This window comes from Halictus rubicundus, chromosome 12 (assembly GCF_050948215.1).
Source record: "Halictus rubicundus isolate RS-2024b chromosome 12, iyHalRubi1_principal, whole genome shotgun sequence".
Lineage (NCBI taxonomy): Eukaryota > Metazoa > Arthropoda > Insecta > Hymenoptera > Halictidae > Halictus > Halictus rubicundus.
This window is the reverse complement of record NC_135160.1, coordinates 1,805,890-1,822,153: the sequence shown is the minus strand read 5'-3', so window position 1 is coordinate 1,822,153 and position 16,264 is coordinate 1,805,890. Positions and strand designations below refer to the sequence as shown.

The 16,264-nt window shown below is 40.7% G+C and overlaps 1 protein-coding gene and 1 long non-coding RNA gene across 3 annotated transcripts; one reads left to right on the top strand and one right to left on the bottom strand.

Moving 5' to 3' along the window:
* Positions 1-228: 228 nt before the first annotated feature.
* Gasp (Chitin binding Peritrophin-A domain-containing protein Gasp) lies at positions 229-15,566 on the bottom strand. 2 transcript variants are annotated; one of them, XM_076797446.1, is made up of 4 exons: positions 15,243-15,566; positions 6,824-7,225; positions 4,451-4,664; positions 229-706 (listed from the first exon to the last, which is right to left on the bottom strand). In XM_076797446.1, exons 1-4 carry the CDS (start codon positions 15,547-15,549, stop codon positions 643-645), a joined length of 987 nt encoding a protein of 328 aa, XP_076653561.1. In that variant the 5' UTR covers positions 15,550-15,566; the 3' UTR covers positions 229-642. The 2 variants fall into 2 exon arrangements, with proteins under 2 accessions (XP_076653561.1, XP_076653560.1); XM_076797445.1 differs by lacking the exon at positions 229-706 and adding an exon at positions 1,274-2,732.
* On the top strand, positions 723-1,783 carry LOC143359499 (uncharacterized). Its single transcript, XR_013083125.1, has 2 exons — positions 723-844; positions 880-1,783. It is a non-coding gene; the product is annotated as an uncharacterized LOC143359499 (long non-coding RNA).
* Positions 15,567-16,264: the final 698 nt, after the last annotated feature.

Sequence of the window (16,264 nt, the reverse complement as noted above, 5' to 3'; positions counted from 1 at the left end):
ATGTTACATTTTTTTAGATACACCCCGCTCTATCTACTCGAGTAGAATTTTCAAATGCGAAAATTTCTTCTTAAGTTGCTATACTCTATGCCCAATTCAAACATTAGCGCGCGAACTATTTGAAACGAATAGTTTTAATGCTATTAAATTTGCACAAAAACAAACGAATTAAATTGGTATAATAATTGATAAACATACCACATTTTACGATAGTCATTTATTTTTATAATATTTATTTACACAGAAGTCTATATCATAGTAATTTTGTATACAATCATGATCATGAACGATGATACCGAAGATTTAAAAACGAAAAGCATGGGATGATCCGTCGATTTTACGTATCACAATAATAAAAAAATATATACAAACGAGCTTTATAATCATTTGTTATTTAATCACACACACGTTTGATTCTCTAACATTTATAATTATAAAGCGTTCACAATTTCAAGATTCTAGGCTTCAATATTCTTAGTTCGATACTAAAGTACTTATAACTTACTAAGCTAAATTAAATTATGTTAAATTTATTCTGTTCGTACCCTAAGATTTTTGTAAATCTTTCCTGCTCAAAGATCGATGAATTTTGATCTGTCCTAAAATTTCTCGTCGATTTTCGTGATCCCTGGAATTTTCTTCTTACTTTTTCTTGTATCCCAGTTTACGTAGAGCCTTCAGATCCACGTCGCCATAGTACTTCTCGCTAAGTAATCAATTAAAACTTATTATTCACAAAAATTCTTTTTTTATATTACTATACACATATATACTACACAACTAAAAATACGGGAAAATTGATTCTAGAAGAAGCAACCTTTGTCTCCAAATTTTCATATACAACGTTTATGCAAGCGAATTTCATTTATTCCAAAGCAGACTAGATTAAAAATCGCAATCAACCTTCCGATTGCAACAGAAATAAAAATACAATAAACTAGCAGTCAAACTGAATCTACAAGCGTCTTTAGATTCAAAATGTCCGCGCATAGCATCTACATAAAATGAAATATTTAAGCCAATCTTATTTATTCTAAAATACACAAATAAAAATGAGAAATAAGATTCCATGCAGTAAAATGAAATTTCAATGATTGCGGTTTAATTTCTCCTGCGGAGAGCTCTCAGAGTCAAAAAACATTTAGTGAAATGTGCACTGAAGGGAACGCGTGTTATTGATTAATTTAAACGATCATGCAGAAGCCAGATCACCAGAGTTAAGTACGAAATTATTTTTGGGGATGGATCGAGGGTCTTTGAAAACACATAGAATCGGTTTCAACGAATGTTTTTCCATTTATTATACGAATCTTTCACATTACTTACAAATACACGGATGAGTCTAGCTTAACGCAAGCATGCTCGACCGAGGCCAAGAGTGCGCGGGCGGTTATGGCAGCCTCGAATCGAGAGAATTTCCCATTTTCTACGAGATCCCGCGATCAAAGAGCCGTTTCACCGCCGTTCGCGATTTTTCCCTTGGATCGAACGTCTCACGATGTCGAGAGGAGTGCGTGGACAGGAAGGATCGAGGACGAGGCAATGTCGCATGAAGCGCAACAGGCAAGAAAGAATGGAGGAAACCGATGAGACGATACGATCGTGAATTTCATTCGAACTCCGTTCACAAATCAAAAAATAATCAGACTCCTTATCGCAGATCTTAAACGCTATCCGGGGCTCCGTCGAGCTACGATCAGTCTCTCAATAATTTCACGCGCGTTCCGCTCCTCTAATCGAATAATTAAAAAAGAAAAAAAGTAAAAAAAAAAAAGAAACAGAAGCTAGGAGCGTTAAGACTGCTTCGGGAGGATTATAAATAGAATTTCTAGTCGCAGAAACTTCAGACAATCCACGAATTTCTCTCGGTTGCTCTTACCGAGGTTCCAAGATTGCTCCGTAGTACAGTAGAGCCTCGTTGGTTGCGCGAAACGGGACCGAAATCGCGCGATCTGTTTTCCCCGCTTCGCGACCATCGCTGTCCCCTACCACGAGTACCAGAAGTTCTGACAACTGGTGGTGGGGGTCGACAGTACGCAACGAACGGGGTCTCCGCGGAATGAACGAAGTTGCAACGAGCGAGGTTCTACTGCGATTTCGAGAATTGCACAGCTAGACGAGAAGAGGCGATCGAGCACTCTTGACTCTCGGCGTTACATATATTTACCTGTAATTATGAGAGCGGCCCCGAAGTCTCTTGAAGCCTGTGAAATCATTCGATCACGCGATTTCCAAGTGTGCATCTTTTGTATAGCAAATCGTGACTCGATTCTCGCGATTGGTTCAGGCCGCTTGTCATAATCACCAGCACATATACCGAGGTATCGAACACCAGGGCTGTTCGCTCGAGATTGTATGAGTTCGTGTTGTTTGTGTACGTGTGTACGTGTACGTGTGTGATTAGGGAAAAGAGAGAGAGAGAGAGAGAGAGAGAGAGAGAGAGAGAGAGAGAGAGAGAGAGAGCGTTTTGTGAAGAATAGATGGGAAAAGGGATGAGAAGATGCGAAGAAAGGGTGGAAGAAGAGGGGAATTAGAAAGGCGAAGACAGGGTTGAAGGGGTTGGAGGGGTTAGAGATTATTCCTGGAGGGGTGCGTTGGGCCTCGCAGGTGCCGACGGGGGCCTTGGTTTTCCCTGACCCTGGTGCTTCCTGATCTCGCCCGAATTCTGAATTCCGGCAAGCAGCTCGCTTTTCCTGATGCTCTTCAGGTCCAGGTCACCGTAGTAATCCTCACTGTGAAGCAGAACCGGGAAAAATCCGGATGTTAGGACATGCGTGACGTGTGTGCCACCTCCGGTGCGTGCGTTTCGTGTTCTCAGTTAATCACGTTCATACTCCCGATGGAAGAGTCTCAATCACTATCGTTCGCTCTTTCAACCTTATCGCAAAATCTCGGTCAACTGTCTACAGATCAATTTTCAGAAGCTTCTTGCAAACGCGAACTCGCAATATTCATTTCAAATAAACGAATTAGTTTGAACAGTATAGTCATTCATGAAATATATATATATTGTTTCACTTCCATCGAGAATAATAAATAAGGGATACCAGCCACAGATTCTTTTTTAGCATAATTTCAGACATACATTCGACGTGTACACAAGGTTAGACAGTTTTGGTTGTTAAGTAACAATATCATTATTATCGACAATGTTGTTATTGGAAAGAATTTTCGTATTCCTTTTTATTAGTAAACTGTAGAACGAGGAGAGGTGCTGAGTCCTTTTTACAAAAGTTAATTGTTCTTCGACAGATTCGTTATCTTCTTACAATCTGTCTTATTTTTAAGTAACGTCCTTGTTAGCATAATTTTATTCAGCTTTGGTGTCGTTTAGTATAGTAATCGTTTTTATTCCTATTTAGTAGACGATTAAGAGTACCGAAATGGAAATGGTGCACTCGTGATTTTACAATTTATTTCTTTTCATTTGGTAGATCAGCATGAAAATGGTGCACTCATGGTTCGTAATCGTGTCTTGATTTTCAAGAGAAAGAGAAAGATCAAGAGAAAGTGAGCGAAATGAAATTGTACTTCAGAAGTGTCGATAACCACTGATTCGAGACCCAGGAAACAGGTGATCGTGTTCGATGAAAATAAAATGATCTTTGGGATTTTTCGAAAGCACGTTTCGCGTGCAAGCTTTCACACACGTTATTCCTGTCTTCGCGCGCCGGGGCATTATGTAAATATTGTGTTACCAACATTTCGACGGTGTTACGCAAAACCTATCAACCCGGCACACACGAGAGAATATCCGTTTAATTGCGTCACCCGAAAAAGAAGAAACACCTGACGGGGACTTCCAGTCGTGGCGGGCGGCGCGTGTCTCACGGGTTTTTAAACACTGTAATCAGACTCGGACTATATAATACCCGGTTTGTCCAGAATTTGTTTTTACGTAACGTCTGGACGCGAAGTTTCTCGATGCATTTCAATTTCACACCGTCTCCTTTGCTCCAACCTCGTTAATTGCAATTTAAAACCGGTGGAAACGCGACAAGGAAGTCTCGGGCTTTCTTTTTTTATTATGTTAAAACGAAGTCGGACACTTCTAGTTCGATGGCTAGCGAGATAGCGGTCTTGTGAATTTTTTCGTGTAACAGTTCTCGATAAGTGGGATTTTGTTCAATTACGATAAAAATGAGGAGAACCACGCAGCAGCAAGAATGTTAAACCTATTAACAAATTAATTTTTACTCTAGCTTGCCAGAGAAAATTGGTACTTCTACGGGGACTCTTCAGGAACCTGTAAAATCTGACTAGACATTAACATTAATAAATTGCTTAATATGAGAAAGGGCTAAGGGGTTGTTTTCACCCTGGAGGTCCAGAAAAATGGCAGAAAATATTGCTACTTGGGGTACGGTACAGGTCAGGAACCTATGAAGTCTCGCGTAAGGATACAAACCGTTGTCGTTTATCTTTCAAAAAATTATTGAGAATGACTCACCATCCGGGAACGTCCTCAGGGTCCTCGCAGGCGCCGCTGCCGTCGGCGTCACCGATCTTGAAGACGGTTCCAATGGGGCAACCATACTCTCTGGCGATGCCCTCCAGACAAATGTAATACTTTCTGCAGTCCTCGGGATGGGCGTGTCTGCTGAAGCTGCCGGATGCTCCGCTCACTTCGCCGGCGGCCGGACACGTGAAACCTCCCGCGACCTCTGCACAACGCGACCAAACAAACGGTGAGATAGAGAAGAAGATAGAGACACGAATACGAAGAAAAGGGGAGAAAACGTGTCTTCGGTGTGCCAGTCGATAAGCGAGGCGAGTTTCAGAATTTATTTAAACGAAAGCGGTATGCGCACTACTTTAATACTTTGTGGGCGGATTTGCGGATGTTTCAAGAATGTGTATGATTTTTTTCATAACAAAATATCGACTGTGTCACAAGTTACGACGAATTTGACACGTACATGTGTCTCCTCCGACAAATATTTTTTAATCCCTGTATACTGGTCCGGGAATTAGCACATCTATATTTCGACAATTGAGTAACAATATCCACCATATTTTCAAATAGAAAATACTCCAAACAGTGTGCAAGAGTTGGAAGAAGCATAATTAACCAACGATAATTTGTTTTAATTTTCGGAGGGGTTTCACAGAGGGGAGTCACAGAAATTGTGCAACGTCAAAATAATGAGCCCGATTAATTGATGTTTCGCTGTTTAGGTGCGTGGAATACGTTTCGAACGGTTCAGAACCGTTTCGATAGTTCACAGTGCAGCTCCCAGGAGGAGAGGAGGAAGTTGAGAGGCCAGAGAAAAGGAGAGGCGTGGTGAGAGCCTCGCAGCAATTGTCCGACGCGACGGTGGAAGTCGCTGAATGGTAATATCAGGGTTCGCCTTTGAATTCTATCGGGCGAAGATTCCGCGTGATGAAACGCACAGGATGTGCGTGGGGGCTATTGTCACGTATCGTCGATAGAACGCGGACTGGCATAATGAACGAGATCGTTGCAAGATGGCGTGCTTGGTACCGCCATTGCGGCGAACCGGAACCAGAACGCTGCTCTGTTGTAATTTCGTTCGCCCGTTTCTCGAAATTCGGCTCTGTTACACCGTGAAACGTCCCTTCTTTACAACTGAAGCTGTAGTGAAAATTAAGCAGATTTTGATAAACGAGGCAGAGATTATAAAAATAATAGAGTCTCAAAGGAATAGCAATTAGAAACAATTAGTTACTCTGTTGGAAAAGCAGGCAATCTTTCAACGTCTTTGAATTACCATTTAGTAGTTCCATTTTTGGACATTTTTCACCAAATTTTCTCACATTGGAAATTAAATAATAATAAGCAAATGAGATTGCGATCTTCTTTGATCGCCGTACCTCGAAGAGTCCAAGTAGATCTCGTCGCCAATGGTCAGACAGAAGGAGAGAGAAAGAGAGAGAGAGAGACGCGAGGCAGAGTAGAAATCACTTGCGAACTTGCAGCGTTTTCCTCTCGTTACCATGTTATTATCATGCGGAATAATTGGTGCGCATTAATAAATCCGGTCACAGCGCGCGAAGACAATGTAATAATCGAAGAGAAAACATGAAAGTCCCGAACAGAAAAACTGGTACACCAGTAATTGTCTGAAAACATTTTTCAGACTTTTTCTCTGGAGCGATGATCATCCACGCTACCTAGCAGATGCAAGACAGTAGAAGAAAATCGAAAGTCACGGAATGCTGATTTCACTTCGGTTATGCGCCTTTGAAATTTCCTTGTTCGATCTTATAAACGGCGAACCATGTTTGCGTAAAATTGTTTAGACGATTTTTGCCATTACGGCTGCAAATAGAGACACAGTGCGATTTTTATACTAGCAGGTGCATTGATAAGGCATTCGCCATCTTTTTCTCAAATTCGATATTTTTATCCGAGGAAATCTGCCGCACAAAATTTCGCAATTGAAATTTTTCATAAGGTAGGCTCTCGCAATTAGCAAAAAAAAAATCAAAATACTATTCTGAGATTAATTGCTAATTAAAATTACAACCCATAGCAAATTTCTATACTTTTAGGAGCATCAATATTCGATATTTTTATCTGAGGAAATCTGCAGTACAAAATTTCGCGATAATACAAATTTTTCGTAAGGTAGGCTCTCGCAATTAGCAGAAAAAATTTTAGACAATTTGCTACTTAGAAGTACTAAGCAAAGCTTGATACCAAGCAGATCAGTGACGCTATTTAGCACCTGTGACTCAATTATTTGTTAAACAACCTTCACGGCTTATGCTGGAAACAAACGGTGCCATTTATTTTTAAATTTTCATTGCAGCTGAAGGACTAGAATAGTTAGAGTTCAGGTTTAGTTAGGACACCTACCTTCGTTCTTGCACTCAGGCACCTGGTCAGCCCACATGCAAACTCTGGCTTCGCGATCGTAGGCAAGTCCAGGGCTGCACTGATACCTGGAAGACTCTCCGTTCCAGCAGTTCCAGAACACGTCGCATTTCTTATCGTCGGCGAAGATGCCATACAATCTTGGACAATGGGGCGTGTTGATCGCCGGCTCGAGCTGCGTCCTTTCGCCGCAATCGACGTTGTGGAGGTAGTCGCAGTTTTCGGTGAGGAACTTGCTGTCACTTGCGTCGAACGCGAGCCCGTTGCCGCAGGTCTTCAACTCGGCCACATTGTTGTCGCACTTCCAGTATTTGTCGCAGGATATGTGGTGCGGGTAGAACCCAAAGTCGTCTGGGCATTTGAAGGACTCCTGGCCATTCGCGCCTGTGGACACGGAATTTACAAACGTAACTTTACGTTCTTCTGTCGAGAACGATATACAGTGATTTCTCTATATATGTCGCCACGGCCTCGATGATAAACGTCGCGAAATTATCCCCACCACCGCGGGGCAAGTCTCCTGGGCGATACACGACGCTGGCTAGACCCGTGTTGTCGACATATATCGAGAATTCACTGTATTAATGCATTATATTAATTTGAGTCATGAAGTCTTGAATCTATATTCTATAAGACCCAACAACTTTGGTTTCAGATGAGGATGAAGATGATGGAGTCCTTAAAAAGGTTTGAGAATGATCTCAGAGTGAATTTTGGTGCTAGCTAAGGTTGATAATTATCTGGGGAGAGAGCTCTGATCCTAGCCATAAGGCTGAGAATGATTTCAATGAGAATTCTGGTCTTAAATGAGGCTGACAATTATTTGGAGAGGGACCTCTGATCCTAGCCATGAGGCTGAGAATGATTTGAATGAGAATTCTGGTCTTAAGTGAGGCTGACAATTATTTGGAGAGGGAGCTGTGATCCTAGCCATGAGGCTGAGAATGATTTCAATGAGAATTCTGGTCTTAATTGAAGGTGACAATTATTTGGAGAGGGAGCTCTGATCCTAGCCATGAGGCTGAGAATGATTTGAATGAGAATTCTGGTCTTAAATGAGGCTGACAATTATTTGGAGAGGGAGCTCTGATCCTAGCCATGAGGCTGAGAATGATTTCAATGAGAATTCTGGTCTTAATTGAAGGTGACAATTATTTGGAGAGGGAGCTCTGATCCTAGCCATGAGGCTGAGAATGATTTTAATGAGAATTCTGGTCTTAAGTGAGGCTGACAATTATTTGGAGAGGGAGCTGTGATCCTAGCCATGAGGCTGAGAATGATTTCAATGAGAATTCTGGTCTTAATTGAGGCGGACAATTATTTAGAGAGGGACCTCTGATCTTAGCCATGAGGCTGAGAATGATTTGAATGAGAATTCTGGTCTTAAATGAGGCTGACAATTATTTGGAGAGGGAGCTGTGATCCTAGCCATGAGGCTGAGAATGATTTGAATGAGAATTCTGGTCTTAATTGAGGCGGACAATTATTTGGAGAGGGAGCTCTGATCCTAGCCATGAGGCTGAGAATGATTTCAATGAGAATTCTGGTCTTAATTGAAGGTGACAATTATTTGGAGAGGGAGCTCTGATCCTAGCCACGAGGCTGAGGACCAATTTGAGAGGAAATTTTGGTCCTAGCTGAGACTGAGAATTGTTTAACAACAAATGGTCGTGGTCTGAAAGGATGAAGAATATTTGGGAAGGTAATTTTGATCCTAGCCAAGATTAAAAATTATTTGAAAGGGTACTGTTGGCCCAGTCGATGCAGAGAACAATAATTCACTTTAGTAATTTTTTCATGTGTTACCATAAATTCCCTTTGCTCGTAGAACCAAGTGGTAACGTTCGGAAAACAATGTGTACATTTTAGCGATCAAGTATTGCTTGCGGCGCAATTATTTATTTCCCTGAAATCTGAGAACTTGCTCTCCATTGTTCTGAATTCTAACAATGCGCGCTATCGTTGTTGTTCCCGATCAGACTTAGTTTATGATTCACGGACTTGTGACTCGGAACCGCTCTACCCCATATATTAGTCACGGCACACTGATCACGGTACTAACGTTAACATAAATCGCACGATAAACAAGAAAGTTCAATGTTACCGTAAATAAGATACCTGCATACACCTTTTGCATTCCGCTACGTTTTTCGACTTTGCGAAAAGGAACGATAACGGAATGGTGTTCCCGATAACAATTTCGATCATTCCTGAGAATGGAGTTACTTATTCTATAAACAAAACGATTGAGATTCTAACTTCCTGAATCGAGTTGTAAAATCATGTGCATTGTACAGTCAGCTTTGCTGGGTAACAACAACGAGCGTGGACACCGATGAGACATTGAAATACCATTCCGAGAGTGTTACCATCACCAACAAGATATTTATTATCTTTCTTCGAATTCAATATTTTTATCTGTGACAATTAGCAAGGAACAAACGTCGCACAGTTAGCGAGAAGCTAAAATACGATTCTGAGACAATTTGTTGCTTAAAATTAGAAAACACAGTACGATACTTTATAGATTAGTGACTCTTTTCAGCACCAATGACTTTTCATTTCCTAAATGCATTGCAAACGAGAATGAAATAACTTTTTCCACAAAATAAGACGATCGAGACCACATTGAACTTCCTACAGTTGTACAATCACGTCTGCTGCATAACAATGACTATAAAAACCGACCAGACATTTTCATACTGAAAGGACAGCTAAGAAAGGATCTGATAAAGACTTCATACGACGATGGAATGTATATGAAAGTCTATTGAACCGCTAAAAAAAAACATTTCCGTAACGAAAGAAACAGTACGTACGACATGCTTCACTTTCAACGATCATGCTCGCCCGATTCCGTGGACTCTTACAAGTTTTCATCTATTTCGCAATTTCAAAAATGTTAAAACGCAGTGAAGTATACAATTACCGAGAATATTTATACACCGATAACATTAACGAACCTGTAACAACCGGTAATAACCTTCTTTTGCTCGTATCTCGACCAAACGTGTAATATAAAACTGGAACTGTTTATCGACTGGTTGGACGGAAGCGATTAAAGTGCGTTATTAAACAAACAAACAAAAAAAAAAAAAAAGAAAAATAAGTTGCGACAATTACAGAACAGTTTCATCAATTTATGCTAATTAGACGGTCGCTGGGAATCGAAAGTGAAGGAAGGAAGCTTTTTATTGCGGTCGCGATTTCAGAGATTTCTGCTCCGAAACGACTTATTACTTTAATGAGGGATAAATTGAATTACGTGTCTTGCTGTGTCGGGATTGATCTAATCGTGGTCAGATTCTCCATCTCTCGCTCTCTGTCGAGAGAAGTAATCCGCAAGTAAAAATCCGTTCTGCGGTTACGCCCGGTGCAAGATTTAATCGTGCCAGGGATCGCAGCATAATCGAGTACAATTTTACCTGTTCCGCAGACATTGGGAAACAAAGAAAATTGATTGTTGCTAGAAGGAACGACGCTTCCTGCTTTATTTCGTGGAATGTGACTGCTATGGCTAGGAACGAGGAAAATCGACTCGGGACACTTTATTGTAGAGACACTACAAATAAACGATTGTTTATTGAGGTGTTCTGCAACTCCATACAAAATGAGTTTTCGTACAACTTACACGAATATTATTGCAGTAGCAATTCAGTATCTAAATATGTTCCCAGACTGTAATTGATGGCATTAATAATTGAGAAAATTGTGGAAAATTGAGAAAAGATCAAATGCAAGTAAAACACCATTTACAGAATTATCATGACAACAAGAATTGAATATAAAAATCAACTTAGACAATTATAGTGGAGGTCTAAAAATTGGAGTAAATGTATGCAAAACATAATTTACAGAAATAGTACTGCATCAAGAGTTACATGAAAAATTAAATACTTCTCTAGAAACTACGAATAAAACATGAATTATACAGATGTTGTTGCAACACCAATTAAATGCTAAAAATTAAATATGCTCCCAGGCTGTTAACTTTTATAGTGGAGAAAATTGTGGAATAGTAAAAAGTGGAGCAAGTGCAAGTGAAACACGATTTATAGAAATACCGCAGTATTGATTGCGACGTAACGATTAAATATGTTCTCAGCCAATTAATTTAGACAATTATAGTACCTAGATAACATCAAGACTAAAAAGTGGAGCAAATAAAGCGTAATTTACAAAAGTGTCATTGCAACAAGAACTCGACGTGAAATAGGTTCTCAGACTATTTAAGAAAAGGACAGCGGAGAAAACCGTGGAGGACTAAAAAGTGTAAAAATGTTCTTTTACGACAACAACAAAAAAATGAAATAGGTTCTCAGATTGTTAACTTAGGTATTTACCCTGGAGAAATTCGCAAGGAACTAAAAAGACTTGTACAGGCAGTTCGACGAACGTTTCTAAACGACACTGAAATTACCGACACTCGGATCAAAGTTAATTGAAGACTTTATCAATCGTACGATATGTTTATACTGTTATTAGTGCGAATCGTGAGCCAGAGGTATTCACGTCAGTTCCGTGATTTGCAATGAAACAGGAAATTATTCAAATGCCGTCGACTCTTACTTTCATCACGAGAATATTGTTTTTACCGAGACACCGAGTCGGTAAATTATTTATCCGACTGTGTTCTGTGGGAATCTAGCTTTCTGGTCGAAGTGGAACGATTTTTACGTTGGCATTGCATAAACAGAACTCGAGCGGTTGAAATTTATTCGTTGGTAGTTAATGGTCAAATTAAATCGGCCGTTTGAGATTAACGTGATAGGAATAGTAGGATTAATGGGCTCCTAGAAAATTGTGTTAAAAGTGAAAAGTGATAGATGCACTCTAGATACATTAATTGCGCACTTAATCAGACTGAATTCTCCATTCCTCGGTTAGATTATTTGATAATTGGTGGCCTAATGCTCGATTTACTTCACGGAATTGGAAGTTTCATTAACATTTTTGAAAGTAAATGAATATTAAAATATTTAAATATTCTAGTATACGAATATTTTCGTCGATGTAAAAACCAAGATAAAACGAACTACTGTGTACCAGCGGATAAAAGTAAATGGACTCAGCAATGTTGCATAAAAATCTTACGACCACTTCATAGCGAAATTACAGGCAGTTTAAGGGATCGTTCACACCGTGGACGATAAAATAAAGAGCCTTTTAGACAAGATAGAAAACAGTGAGGACATTGAAAGAATTAACGAACACGTTATTCACGACTGCTAGGCAATTTTCAAATTTTTATTCAGTCGAAATTTGTCGCAACCGGCGCAGGCAATTTTTCTGAGAAAAGTGGGTATATTAATTATCGACGGGTCGGGCGTCTGCCGTCGTGCATTGTTCCGTGGCCGGCAATTACGGCTAACAATCTGTTATTCTTTTTTCGCGGCGTATGATGTCTGAATAACCTAAACGTCTTATGTAAGGACACAAACTGACTTTCGCCAGGCGCTTTCACTTTGGGCCTAGAGCCAGGCCCAGCTACCAGCTGCAACACCAACACGGCTCGTGACTGGGCTCTCCCAGCATCCCGTTCACTCGGCTCTCCTCAACACGTTTTCCGTCGTGCGTGTTTCTCCTCTCATTCTCTCTCTTCACAGTCTCTCTCTCTCTCTCTCTCTCTCTCTCTCTCTCTCTCTTTCTCTCTCTCTCTCACTCTCTTTCTCGCAAGACCACGCACGCAGACATTCGCCGATCGTAATTTCGCATACGCGAGAGCAACGCGACGGTGTGCGTGCTGTATTCACTTTCATTTTTCTCGGGACCGCCACCGAATCACGCGTCTCCGATCCCGTAATAGCCCTGCTGTTGTTAGACCAACGATCCCTATGCGAAATTAGCTCCACGGATATTAATAGAGATTTACTTGTTCTAGATTTGCGTAAATTTCTTCTCTGGGCCGATTAAAACCAGCCAGATCAATGTCATTTCTGACCCACGCCGATATTTCACTACAGTTTTTCTTATTTCGACATAAAAAGCGTCGTCTAATATCGGAATAAAAATGCACATATTGATGATCGCCCGATAGACGACGAATGACTCCGGCATATCATATGCAGGGTTAAAGGAAACGTTTGAAAGAGCTTCATCTTCCATTGCAATCGGAAGTTACGGGAATCTTTACTCGATTATTCTCACTGTTACTTAACTTTTCAATTGTTTCACCGAGCGTTCCCTTCCCTTTTTTTTTTCCTCTCGAATATTTTGAACGAGCTATAAACAATTCATCGATACCAATCTTGAAGAAACAATTTTATTGAAATCTTCCGGACGAGAAAGATCTATTTTTAGCATTTTGCAATTAATGAAAACTCGATTCCCCCAGCCCCGAGTTTCTTAGAATTAAAATTTCCTTCTGTATTGTTTTTCCACTTTTGTGTAGTTGGATTGCGTTTTAAATTCGATGGACGAACGTCTCACGACGATGGTGGCCGGTGATAAAAAGAAGGGTCAAGATCTGGGCCAAGGTTATCCTGTTGCGACAAGGAGGGTCCGTGGAAGGGGATGAAAAAGAATGCAAATGCGGGTCGGGAAGGTTTCTCTTCGCAAGGAAACTGAATCCGCCTTTCGATCTCGTTTCAACGACGAGATCATTCGCAGAAACGACCAATAAAAACGTGTTTCGATAAGAGTCTTCAGCAAACCGCCGATGTCTGCTTCTATACTCGCGTTTCTAAATACTTCCATCTCAACAGACTCGGATATGTTTATCTTCTGTTCTGACATGTAATTTGAAATTTTTCGAATGGGTCTGAGATGATTGCGTTCTATCAGTCACGTTAACTAGCTTTCACTGAGTTTACGGCAGATGTCGATCTAACACGGTACCGTATGGCGTGTCGGTTTCCAGGTATCGCAACTAGAATCTAGTCTTGAATAAAATATTACCAAAAACGAGATTAGAAACTGCACGCAGCAGATATCCGGCTCTGTGTTCCGCACATTAAAACCGCCACTAGAAAGCTTCGAAATTAAGCGAATTAGCTGGGAAATATTCAGCAGAGATTTCACTAAAATTTCAGTTTTCAAGGAACTCGAGAACAGTCCTACTTTTTAGCGTAAGATTTTCTCAGATCTCGCGAGACCACATGAATCCACGTTTTGAATAGAAATAAAATTAAGTGACACAAATATTCTACTCGGTTCTACTCGTCATCGTGTTAACCCTAGTCGTACGGTATCGGGTCTCTTTTGACCCAAGCTCTAATGCTCGGAAGTTAGCATATGGAGAACGCGCGTAGACTACCCGAAATTAAACAGTCGACAATCCGGACTCTAGGATCTTCATTTAAGATAATTACACTAGCTAACACCGCGTGCAAAGTTTTAATTACATTAGTTTTGATCGTCAATCAAACTCGATATCACACTCTATCACGATTCCTAGACATTTTCCAAATTACGATATAATCTTGCGTTTTAAACAAAATCTCGAACGACCTCCTAAGCCTTACTTAATGGCCCACATTTAACTAACAATAAGAACTACATACACGTAAGAAACGTTTCTGAGGACACGGTTCCTATTTTTTCTTTTTCTTTTTTTTTTTGTTGCAAATCCTTATTTATTGGCCGATGTGTATCAGACGAGGAGCACGGTTCTAATTTTCTAAATCAAGAACACATTTGTCTTAATAAATATTTTCCCTGTAAATCCAGCATTATTGTATAGACAGCAGATTTTATACATTTATGACAAAAATGACTAGGTGTCATTTAAAATAGTAACAACATTAGAAGAATTTTAAAATATTGTTTCCAACTTGTTAAACATATTAAGAAAATAAATGTCTGCTTCACTCCAGTTTGTTGCAATTCAAAAATTTTAATTTTGCATAAAGATCCGCTGTCTAGTAATAAAGTGCGACTATGAGATAACGAAAGGCACGATTCTAATTTTCTTTATAAACCCGACGCAAGTAATTGGCCGATACGAAAAATCAAGAGCAAGAAACGATCCCGAAGAGTCCCTATTTTCTTTGTAAATCCAGCAATATTTATTAGCCGGCGTGTAATAGCGAGCAACAATAAGGTAACAAACGATCCCGAAAGGCACGGTTCCTATTCTCCCGTGGCCATCGAACAATGAAAAAACCAATTACGCCGGAAGAGTGCACTCTCGTGGTCCACACGCGTATGTCACACACTTGGTTCCTCCACTTCCGGTGAGAAGAACCGTCAATAACACTTTTAACCTCCCGGAACGCGACAATCGTACGAGTCCGGATTTAAACGCGTCGCCCCAAATGCTTTACTCATCATCATCATCATCATCATCATCATCATCATCATCATTGTTCTCCACATCATTATCATCATCCTCATCATACGTTATCCGTGATGAGCGTCTCGCGTGTATCTCTCGCGATTATGTCGGTTGGCGGGTACGTACCGGCGATCAGAATGGCGGCAATCACGTAGTACGTCCTCATGGTTTTTGCACGAGTCTGTTCCCGCGTCGGTGTGCTTGTGTGGCGGAAAATGGAGAAAGAAAAACCCGTGCGTTCGTTTACTTCGAAGATGCGTTCCCGGACGGTTGGCGTGGCGTTCTTTTCTTTCGTTTTGTTCGGCGTGTCGGGATCGAGGAGAACCGAAAGAAGAAAAAAAAAATGTTCTATCACTTTTGCGGGCACAGGCTCCACTGCGTAGAGAGAACTCTGTGTTTGCGGGCTGTCGTTCTCCACCTTTATATAAGTCATTGGTCACGTGCTGTTCCTCTTCCACCTCCTCCTCAAAAGCCTCTCCTCCTTTTCTCCTCCTCGTCACTTGAAGAAGTGGTACTATGTACAACTATACCGATACCCTCCACCTCTCTCTCTCTCCTCTCTCTCCTCTCTCTCTCTTTCTATCTTGCTCTTTCTTTTTACACCTTCCCTGTCTTTTTCGTCCCGACGCCGTTCTCCCTTTCTTTTTCTTTATTCTTCCCCTGAAAATGCCATCCAAAGACACCTAACCGAGGCCCGGTAATAACGCGTCCCTCTAGCTCTCACTTTTTGTCTCTCCTTCTCCTTCTTTTTACACGTTCCCGATATTTTTCGCACTGGGCGACGTTCAACCTTTCTTTTTGCTTATTCCTTCTCCGAAAGCGCCGTCCGGATGACACCTAACAGAGGCCTGACGATAACGAGTCCTTCTAGTCTCCTCTTTATCTCGTGCTTCTTCTCCCAGCTCATTCTTCCTATCAACTTTTCTCTTTCTTTCATTATTTTTCTGAAAGTGCCATCGAAAGACTCTTTACTGTGCCCCCGATCATAGCGAGTCCTTCATAGTCCTTGTAATCCAAAATGGTGGTCCTGATTGGACTGCGGATTTTATGCCCTTGTCACCAAAGTGGGCGGATGTAATTTAACACAGCAAAAACATTAAGACAATTTGGGAACGTCCTAATGTTATTCTCGATTTAGTAAAATTGGT